This window comes from Oryzias latipes, chromosome 19 (assembly GCF_002234675.1).
Source record: "Oryzias latipes chromosome 19, ASM223467v1".
Classification (NCBI taxonomy): Eukaryota; Metazoa; Chordata; class Actinopteri; order Beloniformes; family Adrianichthyidae; genus Oryzias; species Oryzias latipes.
Genome location: NC_019877.2, coordinates 20,922,715 through 20,939,670, shown reverse-complemented (window position 1 = coordinate 20,939,670; position 16,956 = coordinate 20,922,715). Strand labels below are relative to the sequence as shown.

General features: G+C 42.0%; 1 protein-coding gene across 1 annotated transcript in view; it reads right to left on the bottom strand.

Annotated features, from left to right (window-relative positions):
- Window positions 1-15,338, bottom strand: part of LOC101168748 (growth arrest-specific protein 7) — a 62,241-nt gene extending 46,903 nt beyond the window's left edge. Inside the window, exon 1 of the mRNA XM_023949096.1 lies at window positions 14,745-15,338. Coding sequence (XP_023804864.1) covers window positions 14,745-14,924 — 180 coding nt within the window. The 5' untranslated portion in view covers window positions 14,925-15,338. The remainder of the gene's footprint in view (window positions 1-14,744) is intronic.
- Between the last annotated feature and the right edge of the window lie 1,618 nt (window positions 15,339-16,956).

Here is a 16,956-nt window from a genome sequence, read left to right as displayed (position 1 = left end):
AGAGTAGAATCTGATTGTTCGCCTCCTGAACTTTATGATATTTTTCTTATTTGTATGAAGACAGTGAGATAAAGATAATAACAGAAAGTCACTGAATGATTTATGAACCCAGACATGGAGACGAGATTACCGAAACTTTTGTAGAACTCTTCAAAATCAATAAACCAGATCTCTAAACGTCAACCAGGTCTGCCATGCATTGTAGATGAGATACACAGTCGATACGTACATGTAGCCATGAGGCTATGACTATTTTCACTCTACAGGTTCACAGAGCGGCCTATGACCTTAATATTTCATGTGCCCCACCTGCATGTCCCGTCCAGGGTTGCCCATTTTTCACCAGCAGACTCTAACTCCAGTCAAAATGTTTGGCCCACTGCGGGACCTGGGTGAAGTAAAATAGTTTGGGCCCAGTGTATTTAGTAGTATAGCCTAGACAGATTTTTACAGCCATAAGGTTTTGTGAGTCTTTGTACTGATAAAAATAAGAAGAAAAAACGTTTTTTTGTGCAGAATTCCACAATAGCATGCCTGCTTTACTGCCATTAGTCCTTGCTTGGCAAACTTGGAGATGGAACCACATCACAGTGTGTTTACAGTAAACTCACATGCCTGTCTTAAAGCTAACCAATCCCAGCTGTGCACACACAGCAGCTCTAAACAGCGACAAGTTGTCTGGGTGGAGACAGAGGAGAGCCCCTGTAACCCGGAGCGACTCTTCCTTCCTCCATTTCTGACAGGGATGTGGGTGTAGAGGTGAGGTCGACAGGAACTGCCTGTTTCCTATTATCTACTAATAAATACCTCCACCTATTTGATTTCACACACAAACTGCTGATGTCAACAACTGCAAAGTTCAGTGCGACACTGAACTCATCCAAACATTCACTTTCCAGACCCCATTTCCTGATGGTGCTCCACTTGCAGAGCACCAGTTTTTCAATTAGACTTATCGTTCCCAAAGGTTTGTGCACGTTGAATCCGTGAAATAGCGAGTAGAGAGTAAGCACGAAAAAAAGGGGAACCAACACTCTGCAGCCCTTGACTGTAACACTAAAGATATCGCTGGCGACATCTAAATAACACACGCTCTTTAACGTACCATAAATCTCTGACCATAGACACGATCGCTGTCAATCTGCTGATTCTGAAGCGGAATAAATGGCTTTTCATGTCAGGTTTGCTCTGTTTCGTAACACGTTTCAATGCAAAGCCCCTTTCACTGCGACATAATCAGGTTATTGACGTTGATTGTGTAAACACTTCACTACAGTAAAGCGATGCATGTCAGCGCAAAGCAGCTTTACTCCACCTCAGAATTAATCCAGATGAATTGCGTCAAAGGTTAAAGTGTTACAGTGGTCAAAGGAATGTAAACGCTGTAGCTAAAGGTCTGGTGGTTAAGGGGTTACAGACACTCTGACATCACTTACAGATGAGGTGTGTGCCATTTATGGACCACGAGCTGTAAAGCAGGATGCTCGGGTTCTTTCACCACACAAAGACAAGCGGTTAGCATGTTTCTGTGCTGCTGACGGACAAAACCGTCTTCAAAAGAAGATTCAAATATGGAGTACAGGTGAGGCCTCTCATCTGCTCCCCAGAGTCCAGGTTCTGGAGCTTAGAGAGGAAGAACTGACTGTGGACAAAAGAAATGTCCAAAGTACAAATGGAACACTGGCAAAGAGGGGGAAAAAGAAAGAGATTTATTGTCAGCTCTGGTAGTCATGACCGGTTCAATACCAGCTCTGAACTCATCCAGGATGAGATAACGTATGTCTCCTCATTCCAAAGCATTCAAATGAGCAGAAAGGTTATCTGTCTTCTCCACCTTTTGCTCTTTTACCTCCTTATTGAAACGATGAGCGTAGCCGTCTGTACCTAAACTGTACATGTTAGCATGAGCAAAAATGAAGCATTAAAAACGAATGCAATATTGGATCCTGCTTCATATCTGAAAAAAATACATTGTGTTCACGAAATGCATTTACCGCATTTCCTCCACTGTGAATGGTCTATTTTTAAACCTTTAATATCCAAAGAGCCCCCTAACTACTGTACAAGACGCATTTAGCGAGACAAAAGTCTGAGGTAAGTCTGTCGATCAGCTGGACTTTATTAAGTCCAGTTAAGTAAAATACAATACTACAAGTTCTTTCAGAAATGTCTACACTGCATAACCATCTGTGGCAAATGCACAAACTGAGCTGCTGCTCCCGTTTTGCTCATTGGCAATCTGGTAAGTAAATCTAGTGCAACTTGTTTTTGTGTTGTCAACTTTCAATGTTTCTGAACACATGAACGTCTACTGATTCGAGCCTTTACTGTTTTGCTGTTAATTTACATCTAGATCATTGCCCTGATGCACATATTCATAAAGGACAAAACAATCGCAGAGTGAAATTTTCTTCACATCGTTACCACGGAAACTCGTCTCCGCTGCATGACGAGAAGTTGACAAAAGTGAAGGAAGTATGTGTTTTGTTTACATGAAGTCAGTCCTCTGGCCTGTCAGGCCTAAAGTCTAGATTATTAATTTTTCTGCGTCAAAAGAAAAGGTAAAAAAGCAAACGTCGGGTACAAACACAGGAAATTTGAAAGCAGACTCGCGGCTGGAGAACTATCCAGACTGCAGCCGACTGTAACAGCGACCTCCTGACCTCACTAAGGCGAGACACTTTTCTCACTTACGGGTTTCTGCTGAACCGGAGCTGTGACAGAGATGTGCTCACATGTGAGGAGGAGAGGAGGAGGAAAAGGAGGGAAACGGGTGGGAAGAGGTGGAGGGGGAGGGAGCAGAGCAACGGGAGGAGTGGGAGTTGTTGTTTTGGTCCAAGCAGATGTGGGAGCCTGAAGAAGGCCGCGTTCCCAGATAAAGACACACACAGCATGGAGGGTTCACATACATGTTTAAGCATGTGCACAGCCACACACACAGGCACACAATAATGCCAGCACACATACCGTACATGCACATACATGCTCACACATGTACATGTGTTAACATACATGCACAAACTCACGCACACCCAAAAATGCTATCACACATCCTCACATAAACGCGGATGCACATGTTCCGGTCGTGAACACGCATATTACATGCTTGTGCGCATGAGAACACACGTGCAGAGAGATGGACACAGACACACTAACACACAAACACGTAGACTCACAAACATGCTAAAATATGCCCATAAACATACTCACACAAACAGTCAGACACAAAATTGCCAACACATACTGTTCATGCACACACAAGTACACACATACATGTACACACATTCACGCACAGACACACGTCTAAGGTAACCCACAGATATACACACGCACGCAAACACACTAACACAAACATGCTCATATATTTAATTAAAAATACCTGAAGACACACACACGGGCTGGACAGTGGTGTAGCGGATAGCGCTGAAGGTCAAATCCCAGGCTGGGACCTTTCTGTGTGGAGTTGGCATGTTCTCCTTGTGCATGCATGAGTTTTCTCTGGTTTCCTCCCACAGTCCAAAAACATGCTTCACAGGTTCATTGGTCTCTCGGCATTGTTCCTAAGTGTGCATGTGTGTGTGTGGTCCTACGAAAAACTGCGGACTTGTTCAGGGTGGACCCCGCCGTCATCAGCGGGTTCTGACGATGGATAGATGTACCCACATCCTAGCTAAATATCCGCTCTACCTGAACAATTTAATGACTCATTTTTTAGAGATTACAGACATTAAATCCATTACAGATGACTGAAGTCATGATTTTTTATGTCTATTGTCTGATTTTGTGTTATTTTTAATCATAATCCTGTTTTTTTAATGAAAATAATCCAAATATATTTTAGATAACTGATCTGTATGTGGTATTAATATACAAAATGGAGTTATGTCTATTTTACATAATTATTAAGCCGAAAGTGAAAGAAGATTAAGTAGTTCATCATTATCATGTGATTTGTTGATACTTAAGCATTTGTAATGACCTGGAACTGTCTTGGTGAGGCATTGATATTTGATAAGAAGTTATGAACCGGATATTGATAAATCATGTAATAGAATGGTTACGGTAGAACAGGGGTGGGATTATATAAGTTCGCTTTCTTCCACTCCCCTTCAAGCAATCTTTAATTTAATGTCTAATTATCCTAAGTTTGACACGTCTTTGTATGAATGTATGAATGCTTATTGTGTTGTTTTTGTGCATTATTCTTGGTTTGATAGCTTGATTTTTTGCTCTCCAAGACACTCCTGTCAGCGTGAAAAGCACAGGGGGAAACACTGACAGACATCCGGTGTCCTCAAACACTCGCTCTTTCACCGATCCTCAATGACAACTCTCCTTAACGACACCTGACAGGAATTAAACACGCCACCTCCAAGACAAAAATCAAAACGCCAGCTGGGGAAAATTCACGCTGCAAACCACGAGTGAACACATTTGTCGAACTCCAACACGACTGTTTGTGACCTTGATACGGGAAGTACAAAGTAAAATAGAAAATAAAATAAAGAAGCTGAGAAAAGGATAATAAAGTTGATGGATTTAGAGTCACAGCTGCTAAAGGTGGATTTGAAGTCTTTTATTGTGTACATTTCTAGATTTAGTTCAAGTTTATTTCCATTAAAGTGTCCACATTAAACCTGAAATAGATTTTTTTTTTCTTGTTCTTGAGCACTTTCATTTCACATTAAACTCACAATTTCTTTTTTTGAAGTTCTGCTTTTCTTTGAATTGGTTGGTGCACGTTTTGAAAACGTTGCAGTTGCAGGAAAACAGTTGCAGGCATTATTTAAGGTTGTCCAGGCAACCATGAGTGTAGTTGCACAACAGGATATGTCCTCACAATCTCTGTCAAATTTCAGATGAGTCGGTCTATATCCAAAATGTTGATTACCTCAAATGTTATCTCTTGTACATAGATGTGGGTAGTGTAGTGGTGGTGTAGTGGTTAGTGCTCTCGGCTCACAGAGAGAAGGTCCTGGTTAGAATCCGGCTGGTGCCTCTCCGTGAGGAGTTTGCATGTTCTCATTGTGCATGTGTGGTATTTCCCTGGGAACTCCGGTTTCCTCCCACAGACCAAAACATGCTTCAACGGTCTGCAACAGACTGGTGATCTGCTCTGGGTGTACCCCGCCTTAACCCAACAGTAGCAGTGATAGGCTCCAGCAACCCCGTGACCCCAAAAGGGACTCAGTTAGACAGGTCATTTAAGTTAAAGTCCCCTTAGCACCCCACACCTAGGTGTGTGAAATTTGTTCTCCGCATTTGACCCATCCCCTGGGAGGGGGGCATTGCTGCAGAAACAGCCACACTCCGGAATCATTTGGGGTTTTGACCCCTCAACCAACCCCTTAATGCTGAGTGTCAACCAGGGAAGCATTTGGTATAATTCAGCCATGGTTTAATTCAGGGCAGACACTCGACCAGAATGCCAGCACATCAGTGTCTGGTCAGAGCAGTGCTTCTCAATTATTTTTTGCAGGCCCCCCCCCTTAGGAAATAGAAAATGTTTCGCGCCCCCCCAACCCCACCATCCCCCACCCCCCCAGACACACACACTCGCCGTGGTGACAATAGAATAGGTTAGTTAGTATCTATAAAAATTGTGTGAGTATACCAAAAATTGTATCTTTTAACATTTACAAAAGAAAAAAAGCAATATAAACCCACTTTCAACAAATATTAACTGTATTAGCCACAGAAACCCTTTTACAATCTAAAACAGAAAAGAAACTTAAAGTGCCTGAAATAAAAAAAATCTGTCAGTCCTTATTTAAACTAGAAACATTTTGGACCAACTGAAACATTTGATGCTGAGAAAAATAATTCAATCAATAAATAATATTAAATGTAAATTGATCTGAAACATGAACACAGCAGCACCAATAGATTTAACGTTTTTAGTCTGAAGAAATAGGTAAAAAAAACATTGTGCTGATTTATTTTCTAAATGATGGATTGTTTGTTTTAAGATGTCATAAAGTGCAGCTGTTTTACTGCATTAACTGCTGTCTTTCTGTCAAATACTGACACCAACTAAACCACAGGCAGACAATACATTTATGGAAAATAAAGACGTCATCAAAATGTCTACAATGGTTCATAAAGAATGACATTATTAGCATAAGGTGAGTTATCTAACGGCAGGTGATGATCCAGGTGTTGTGCAATAGGCAGGCTCCGAGTGCGCGTTCCACCTGGCAGCCTGAGCTCACTACCCCTCCCCTTTCATTCTCTCACACACACGCGAGAGAATGCTGCTATGTAGTACTGAGAAGCTGTGTAAAATCATCAGAAGTTCACAACCACCATGTTTATGGAACAGCCTGCCAGAGTTCCTGAGAGCCGCAGAGAGCATTAATGCTTTTAAGAAAAGGCTAAAGACCTATCTTTTTAACCTGGCTTTTAGCTAATTTTTTATTAATTTTATTTATTTATTCAGTTATTTATTTATACGTATTTATTCATTTAATTACCCATTTTATCTTGTTTTATGAACTTGAACTAGATTTTTAACGCATTATTTTAATTGACCTTATTTCAATGTTTTATTGTTTTTATCAATATGTTTACTTTTTCATTCTCATTTTATTTTCGGTGCTTCCTTGGTTGGGACCTCTCCCTCTGGGTCGGCTGCTGTTCAGCCACTCTGGATGAGGACCTGCATCACCACATAGCTGTGGTGGAGCGGTCCCCGCCTGTAAAGCTGCATTTGGCTGGTTATGCGGCTGTTCACAGAGGGGGAGGTTCCAATTATCAGCGTTTCCAACATCTTGTTTCCGTGCTCAACCTATTTCTCATTGCCTTTCCCCATCAGTTAGCGGGTGGGAGGTGTGAAAGGAGTGGGGGGTTGTGTGTGGGAAAGGGGAGGGGGGCCCTATTTTTTAATTTTTGTGCTTGTTTATTTTTAATCGTCATGCTTGTTTTTACATTTTGTTGTGTTTTAATGTAAAGCACTTTGTGTTATGTTTTTATATGAAAAGTGCTTCATAAATAAAGTTTGATTTGATTTGATCACAAAACCCTCTTCTCTGCCACTAACACAAAGCCACACTGCTCCTAGCATGTCTGTGTCTGTTAGCAGCCGGACACACGGGGAAAGCAGTGACGTCATCGCCCCGCCTCCCCTCTGGAAATGCTAAGTGGAATTGAATAATGCGACAATGTTCGCAGGGTGGACGTGAAAATGAAAATGCAATCCCCTCTTTGCATTTTCGTTTTAATTATGACACAAAATAAGCAGTTTTAAAGTATAAAATGAAAAATAATTTAGAAATATTGATTTTTCATTTTAATTTTGAGTCATTTGATGCAGTTACATTTTGAAAATGAAAAAACATTTCTGTTCATCCATTTTAATTGTCAAATTAGACATTTCTAATTGAATTTTGCTACACATTTACCAGTGAACTTTTTGAAAATGAAATGTCAAATACCATTTTCATTATCATTTTAATTAAGTGACAGAAAAAGCCGTGTTGAAGAAGAAAATTAAAAAGCATTTTGGTGGATTGATTTTTCATTTTAATTTTGAGTGAAAAAATGCAGCTTCATTTTGAAAATGAAAAAGCATTTCTCGTTTTGACTTTTTAATTATGCTACAGAATCGCTTCCATAGCGTGTGACAGGAGACAGAAATAGCTGCAGGGACGCCAGTTCACGGTTTCAGGCTGTTACAAACTCTCTGATATAACAGAGAATAGGAAATAAATAGAAGCGCAGATTTTTTTCCAAGCACTGAGCCGCTGCCGCCACTGCCCCCGTTAAATTTTCACCCCCGGCCCATATTACCTCTGCCTAAAACCGCTACTACTACGCGCGCCCCCCTTGTATCGCATCGCGCCGCCCCACTATTTGAGAAGCACTGGGTCAGAGTATGCAAAGAACCCTTGTTCTTAAGCAGAAATGAAACAAAGAGGATAAAGAAGTCCAGCTGTGTTGCAGGTCAACAAGAACCAATGGATTCAGTTGTAAGGAAACCTAGGTAGTGTTGTATCTGCCAGCATTTCTCATCATTCAAGGAAACTAAAGAAAAGAAAGGTAACATTTTAGGAAAAATGTATCCTAAAAATGTATTCTAAACTATGAAAATACAGACAGACTCAATACAAACTGTTGAGAAGATTTAATTTTTATCCCATTTAGAAACATTTAATATACTCCAATATAAAGTATTAACATATTACATTAAGGTCTAAAAGTCCGTCAGACCAGTGTTTTTGAACCTTTTTTGAGCCACGGCACACTTTAACCTTGACAAAAACCCAGCAGCACACCAGCATCCAAAAATTGAAAAAAGGAGTGACTCATAGTCTGTATTGATCTACAGCCCCTCCACAATCTCACATGCATTTCTGTGATAATTGTGGCATAAAAAGCTGGAAGCTGCAGCTGTTTTTTCTAAAAGATGTAATAAAAGTTAAGGTAGAAGATTTAAAAACTGTCTGCTGTGTGTTCGTTGGTGTTTCAAGACGTTTAACAAAGAAAGGCTCATTGTGCGCTGAGACGCTGTCACTTTGACCCAATGCATCATGGGAGATGTGGCGCAAACAGCCGCCAAACGCAGACAGACTAGGATCTCTGAGCTTCATGGTTTTGTTCACTTGTTCCACGGTCTGATACCGGATTCTGTGGAAAGCTTTGCTGCTAAAGACAAGCTTTAGCTGGTATTTCTGTTGGAACTGAGAGACTTTATGAGCAGAATCAGACCAAGGAAGTGAAGACTTAACCACTTCTGATTGGTCAGACTGGTGACGTATGATTAAGCCTCCAAGAATGATTGGTGGAGACAGTTAAAGGGGCGGGACTTTTCAGAAAAAAGGGGCTGAAGCTGCAGCTAAATCGCGGTACCGTCATTCTTATCAAAATGTCTTTAAGAAATTCAAATAAACACAAAGAAAAAAGTATCAGAACTCACAAAAACCAGCTCTAGACGATGATCAAGAGTTTAGATACACACTCACTTCTATGTTTGAATTCCACCTTTATATTTTGGGATGCAGGAACGGGTAACATCACATCGAGCATAGAAGATTTTATCTATGAGTAATGTGCTGCAGGTCGCAATCTTTCCCCCAAAAAATAATAATAATGGCTAGGTTTTTTTTTTTTTTAATTGTTGTTTTTTTTAAGACTAAAACTGCTCCTTTCCACATGACATTAATTAAATGTGCGCTAAGGCACCCCTACTATAATGTCAACTTGCTGCTCTAATGACAATATCATCTCTGTGTGTAAGAAAATGCAGCAAGAGTGTGTGTGTGTGTGTGGGGGGGGGGCAACTGAGAATGTAACCAGGTCGTCTGAGAGGAAGAGCAGGTAGATAAAGATATGCCGATGTGAATATGGAGATACACCGGCCGTGTCCCAAATTAACACTTGCCAGGCGCCAAATGCAACCAAGTTTGCCACTTAGTCCAACGTTGAGGACCATCTGCCACATGGCTAATCAATAATAAATTGCAGCTAATCAAGCTAGACTAGTTGATTGGTGGATTGGTGGACTTTATCAATATTTTAACATGTGGATTTACTTACAGTTTATACTTAATAAAGTAAATGACACACTATATTCTAGTGTTTGTGTGAATGCAGGCTATGAGTTACTGGGGGGGTCCAGTGTTCCGCCCAAGGCGCCAGACTATCCAGCACCGCCTCTGACATCAGGCGTCTGAGGCAGGACAGACTCTGTCATGACGCTACAGGCATCAGGCCGATGGGACAAAGCACGAACGGCCATATTTCACTGATACAACTTCAGCTTTTGGTTTATCATCAGATGTTTGGTTTTTTGCTTGTTTTTTTGTTCCAGAATGTTCCAGAACCAATGAGCATGAAGGAATCTCTGTGAATAGTTTTCTCTCCTTCACATCATTCTCAGAATTTAAAACGGCGCAGACCTGACGGAGGGAACCAAAGGGTTTCCTTTCTGGTCAGAGTGACAAATTTCCAGCCTCCCCACGCTACCGATCTGTCTGCAGAGACCAGATCTATGATGAAAGTGCGGAAACTCCACTTTCAGTATGAGTCAGGCCACATGAACGATGCAGAACTCCTTTCACTGCAGCTTCATCTCTTAAGAAGCTCCTAGATTGTTTAAATACTGCAGATGTTTAAGTTTTGAATATTCCTTAGGATTTAACGGTTTTGTATTTTATCACTTAGGAATTAAAAAAAATGAATTAAAATTCAAAAAACCTTTCAAAGCTTTTTAAGTGTTGAGTGGACAGACGAGGAGGCGAAACATGAAACCTGTGGATTTTCTGAGTTTCAAGTATTAAACACTTGAATGAATGATGGGAAAAGAACTGAAAGCACCAGCACTCCTTCAGAAAACAGCCCTGTGAATCCACCCCAAAGCATTTTTTGGCTGCTTGAAACCTCCATTTATGAGGTGAGGGGAGCCCCCGCTCTCTGACGCGGCAGCGTTTCACGAAGGTGTCGCCCCCGACGGATTCCTGATGTCATGGAGATGGAAAAACAACAGCAGAGGTAAAAACACAGAAAGACCTGGCCCCCCCTCTCCCTCCCTGATCTTCTCAGTTACTTTTAGACCCCCCCCCCTTTTTAGCAGGAGCGAGCGGCACAGGGCAAGAGGAACGCTAGATCTGCGGTTAGATTTGAACCCAGAGTGTGTACAAAGACAGTTAGGGGTATTTCTAAAAGCCGATTATCAGGGGGGGGTCGCACCTTTGCAGGGGTGTCTGCAAAGTTTCTGGCCCTCAGTTTTTATTCATCCTTTCTTATGTGTTACATGGAAACTCCACACTTCTCACTTTGAGATGAGAACACCAACTACTATGTGCCGCCTTCACTGAAATGTCACAAACTGTGGAACTCCACAGAACCACATTTACATTTGTTACACATTTGAATACTTTTCTTTGCCCAATCCATTTGAACAAAATCAGAAATTCAGTTAACCTCATGGGTCTTCTGTGAATGAGCTCCAATAAAACAGCTGCTTTTGGGAGACAACAAAGGTTTGTCTCAGAATAGGAGCTTCTTTCCAAGTTGTGCAAAAAAAAAGAGGAATAAGGTGGCAAACAGACAGAAATGAGTTTCCTCTTTTTTTGGTGCAGTAGGCTGTTTCGTTAGAGGAGAATCCTGTAGTCTTTGTTCTAACGGCTGAAGAGCGTAATTCTGTGAATCTTTCTTTGGTTTGCTTTCAAACAGAAAGGATCCAAACTCCTTCAGTTACCACAGCTGCCCACATGGGGGCAGTAAAGAAGCTTGGAGCAGGAAATAAAAAGCGCAAAGAAAAGCTAGCGCCCATGACGGCATCTTTTCAAACTGGTTTCTGATTTAACGGCTGTGAGTCCAGAGTATTGACATTTGGTTTCACGCCTGCCCCGTGTTGCACCAGGGTTCATTTCCTCGTCACATTTGAGAGAATCTCAGACAGTCTGGAATGTTTGGTAGGTGGACATGGTGACAAGGTCCAGGAATTTACAAACACCTGAAAGCCAGAGGCTTGGCAGGACAAGCCAGTTCTTCTTCTTTCATTCATGGTCAGAGGAAATAACTCAACTAATTATCCAAATAAATATACAAGTAAACATCTATGGTTGTACACAGAGAGTACTAGCGTTAAAGTTCGGAGAAGGAAGATGAGAGGGACTCAATTTGTATCCATAACTCCAAAATTCCCAGCTAACACCAAACATACAACAGATGTGTTTGATTTGCAGCTTTGCAGACTCCAGAACAGCAAGAACTGGTCTGACATGGGGGCCGCAGCCAGAAAATTCTTGCCTTTTTAATGCGACTTGTTGAGCTGCAATAAGAGCGCAAATAGAAAACAAATGTTTGCAAAGAAAACACAGACCAGTCGAAACCCAACGAGGTCAGAGGGTTCCTGTCCGGTACTGTCAATCAGTGTGACGAAGCAGAAACGCGCCAACATTAGAATTACATTCCTTAAAATCTTCCCCTTCGTCTAGATTTGCAGTTGTTTTTTTTTTTAGAATAATTCTACTGTTTATGGACCAATTTCAAAATAAAAGTATGGAGGTAGGACAATAGAAAATGTGGATTTTTGAGAATTTCAAACATGTTTTGGCTGAGAGGGAAACCAGGTTGAACTTTGACCAATCAGGGACTTGGACTTGGTGGCGACGCATGGCTGGAGTCCTCTTTAATTCATGGAAGTACCAACTGTTTAAAAGTTTATCACCAATGGTTAATTGTGGTTTGTGAATTCTACGATACCAAGTCATTTACATATCGGAATGGAGCTGGGAAAGAAAAAGTCTGGAGGTTCACGAGGTTTGATATTTCACGCCAAGCATCTTCCAGCTGCCAGTACATGCGCTAGTAGGCCTGTACAAAATACCGCAAATTTATCGTTATCGCAACATCAAGCTGTGCAATATGCATACCGCAAAAGATTTCAAAGATCGCAATAAATGGTTACCTTAAATGTGCTAAAACAAACTCATGGCAGCTTGAAATATTGAACAAATGAAATAAATCCCTTTATGCATTTAACCAATCAGAAGGACCCGTTTACGTTGTTGATCAATCAGATGAGCCCTTTTATGTTAGATGTTTGCCTCCTACGTCGACAAGGGTCATTTGGAGTATAATTTTTAAACTGTTGCAGTGAAATGGAAATTATGTTTTTGGTTGTTTATATACCGCAAATTATATCGTTATCGCAATATTAATCACCAATATCGCACATCGCGAGTTTTCCTCATATCGTGCAGCCCTATGCGCTAGTATTGGTAGTGAAAGTCCAGTGCACATAATTGGTGTGAACGTAGCTTAACACTAAAGCTACATTCACACCGGCCGCAGTAGTACACTTTCCAGTTCTATGTAAAGTTAAATGCATGTAAATGCGCATTTCTGGCTTCTGCGTTAAAAACTATAGCGTTGACGCGTAGCTACGCAAGTTTGTATGACCGTTTTCAGGCTCTACGTACGAAATGGGTGTTGCAAGTCAAACCGGGTCGAACTTTAACTAATTGAATTTGGTATTGAAGTGTTGATGGCGTCTCCTTTCATTCATTGAACCATTTGAAAATTGATCACGAAAGAAAAATTCATCATTGTGTCGGTCCGCAATTCGACAACACCAAATCTTTCGTAAATCGGAATATAGGCCCGTACACACCGGGACGAATATTCGCCAGGCGTTGTTCGCCAGCGTTTTTCGCAACGTTTTTTGTGTGGTTCGGGGATATTTTAGAATTTCCGTCATTGTTTCTTCGCGGCAGTGTAAACGCTACTTGGCGTCTATCTTCTTCGCTGGTATATGTGCTCAGAAAGGCAGTTTTGTGTTTGAGTGCCCCCAAGTTGTGTTTTACTGTAACTTCAGAAGCTCCAGACACGTGTGCAAAAGCGCCGTTCTCATTGGTCGTATAGTTTTCGACGCGGCGCGTCGAACCAAAAAAACGAACCAGAGGCGTTTTTTAAAAAGTGACGCTTTGACGCTTGGTGTTTTTTCGCGTCGGTGTGCACACTCACGTTGGTGCCCTTTGTTTAGTCACGAGGCGTTAAACATCGGCGAAAATCGTGGGCGAAATTCGTCCCGGTGTGTACGAGCCTTTAAGCTGTGAAAGAAAAAGCCTGGAGACCAGAGTTTCACCCCTTCAACGTTTCACACCCCGCCTCTTCCAGCTATAGGTGGGGGACATGCGCTAGTGAACAGTAGAAAAAGAAGAAGAAGCCCTTCCCTGTTTGTTCAGTGTGAACACCATGGGCTAAATGCGCGTTCTAGAATACGTGTTTAGCATGTTCTTGAATGCACGCCAAGTGCATGTAGCTTCAGAGACGCAGCTGTTATGTTTAATACAAAAAAAAAACACACAACCAGAGACAGTTTTCAACAGCCAATCAGAGAGAGCGCTGCAAATAGCTGAGTCGGCATGGAGTTTCTCACTAAACCAGCTGGTAGTGGCGGTCTGAGTGACAGAACTTTCCCGCTCAGAATCAGAGCTGATTCCTCAAAGTCTCCTTCAGTGGGATGCTGATCCTCCCTACAGCTGGGCAGGGAGGATGACTGACGGATCAGGACTGCTCTGCTGCCCCGCCCACCCGCACATTCCAGAGAGGAGATAAAACTTTGTTTTGTCTCCATCAGAACACACCCGGCTCATCGCGCTGGTCCTGCTCTGAGCCTCCAGCCCGGGTGGAGATGCGATAAAAATGGCAGGTCTGAGAGGGGCTGGGCCTGGCGCCCGTCCCCTGCGGGCTCACAACAACCACAGGAGCGCGGGGTGGTGCCACCAACCTCCCCGGCATCATCAACATCATCATCATCTTCATCATCATGCAGGGGAGGGGGATCTTCACGTGCAGCTTCAGAGCTGTGGGGGGGGAGGGGGGGGGGGGGGGGTCACATGTGAGGAGCAACCCGCTCTGGAATGACAGGAATGAGGAAGAGGAGCTGGCCCAGCCGCTCTGTCCCACTGTGATGGGAAGCCCTGGAAGCTGTTCTCTCAGAATTCTTAAAGAGTGCCTCTTTGTGTAAACGGGTTCTGAATGTAACCAGATTCTGGACCAGGTTCAGCTTCTGTTTACATTGACAGAGGTCAGTGTTTTGTATTTGGATCTGGTTCTGAAGGGTGACCAGGTTCTGCATGCACAGCGAAAGTGTTTCAATTTGGACTGGACCAGGTTCTGTAAAGTTGGACCATGTTGGTGGATCTAGTTCTGTATATTTGGAAACAGCTGTAAAAATGTAAACAAAGGTTCTGGATGTGGACCAGGTCGTAGACCTGAAGGGGTTCCGGTCTTACCTCCGTGACCTGCACGTAGCTGGACGGGAACCAGCCCCGGGCTCCGTCCTTCTCTCCCTCCCACCAGCCTCCGGGCAGAGCCTGCACCACCTTCACCACCTCCCCGGCCTGGAAGCTCAGTCCCTGCTGGTGCTGCTCCCCGCTGAACGGGTATAAAGTTCTGCAGAACGATCCGGACATCTCCAGCCCGAACTTCCACGGATGCTCCCGGACTCAGAGGGAACCGTTGGTTCGATTCCGTTCAAGTTGAGACAGAGGGAACGAGTGCAGCCGGACAGATGTCGGGATCTGCTCCTCCTCCGTGTTGTCAGGACTCCGCGCCTCCGCTTCTGCCTGAAGTCGCGTGAAGTCTCCTCCAGGAGGCGCGTGAGGCTGGACCGAGTGAGGGCCGACCGGCGGAAGCGGCCGCTCTCCCTTCAAAGTAAAAGCTGAAAAGCCCCACCATGTCCGCCGTTTCTTCATGTTCATTCTAACAATTGATTAAAACAAAGAAAGTTTCTCTTCAACCCCATTGAACTTCAACATAGGATAATTCATTATGAAAATATTTTTTAATTCAAAGGTGTGGCTGAAATGTTGTTTTTATTTGTTATGCAAAATAAAATCTTTTTTTTGGGGAAGAGACAGAGGGAGCTAAAATTGTGTGCCTTGTCTAGGCTACCCCACCTTGGTGGGACACAGCCTTGGTAAATAAAAAAATAAAAAAATAAAATCTATGAACTTGAAATGACACTTCAATGTAGTTTCTCTGTGACATCATTGTTTTTAAATCATTATCCGTCCATTTTACAAAAGATTTTCAGAAATAACCCAGACAATTAAAAGTTAAAGAGACAACAATAAAACATAATTCGTTAATTATCATTTTACATTAAAAGGTTGAATGGCATTCTCTGTAGCAGTTTTTTCTTTTTTACAAAGTTCATAAATTGATACAACTGTGTTTTTTATTTTATTTTATCAGTTTTCTGGGTTTTGCCTCGACATATTTGCAGTCACAAACTGGCACATCTAGTAGGCTTTGATTTTTGGCTTCATCTCCTTTAAATATAAGTAAACATTCTTTTAAATTAAAAATTTGGATGATTTTTTAAAGGATTTTTTAGGAAATATCTGTTTCTCCAAAAAGAGTAGTTTGTTTAGATTTTATTCTGAAGGGTTTGACCGGAAACATTTTTTTAGAAACCAATTAACTTGATGTAAACCCGTTGAATTTGTGGATAAAAGATAATCAAATTTTAAGTTTGTATTTTAGTAACACAATCACCTTTATACAAGTAAAATAAACAATTTATGAATGTTATCACTTTTGTAACTTTATTTTTTATGCAAAAGCATTGCATTGTGATTTACAGTTGAGTCTATAAGAAAAGTCTTGAACATTGACTAATGTAAATCCTTTCTAACCCTCCATCTAACAGATCAAACTGTTAAGTCTGTCCATCACACATGTGAAAAAGACATTTCTGATGGTTTTCTTTGCAAAAACGACTATACTGAACAAATATGTGGACCACAACTGCCATCGAAAAGTAGTTTGCAACTCTGCTGATGAGCTGCATCCAACAGTGTCATCATAACTACCAACTGTCCAAAGACAAACAAACAAAAAAACCTACATCATGTGAAAAACTCATCAACCCATTAATCTCAACTCAACAATAGAAAAATAAAGCACTGTGCCATTTTCATTGGTTCAGGCTTCAGCTTCACAGCTGGCCTCAAAATAAATTTTATATCTTTTTCAGTTGCCAGAAAGACTTATGTAGCTGCATAACTGTTTAGCTTTTTTCCATTTTTTCCCCATTATAAACAACATAAAGTCTGTTGTCTGAAAGCCGCTGAGCCAAAACAAAGTGTTTCTGGGAATTTTCTAAAACTGTTGAGATGAAGGATATTAACGTAAAATCCATTTCAGGATGTGTTTTCCTCACTACAGATGTCTGTGTCACACGCATGACTGAGCAGCATCTTTAAAGGTTCCTCATAAAATCTCCACATTTTGGGGGTAAATGGAGGCAGAGCTTTGCTCAAATGGGACCAGAGTTCTGCTGGTCACTAAGCAGAAGTGCGCATTCACAATGCAGTGGCAGTTTTTCCTGTGGGCAATGTGGGCGGCCGCCCATGGCTCAATCTTGCAAAGGGGGCGGCCATGGTGCAGTGGTAGGGCGGTGGACCCATGATCGTAAGATTGCAGGTTCAATTCCCACCT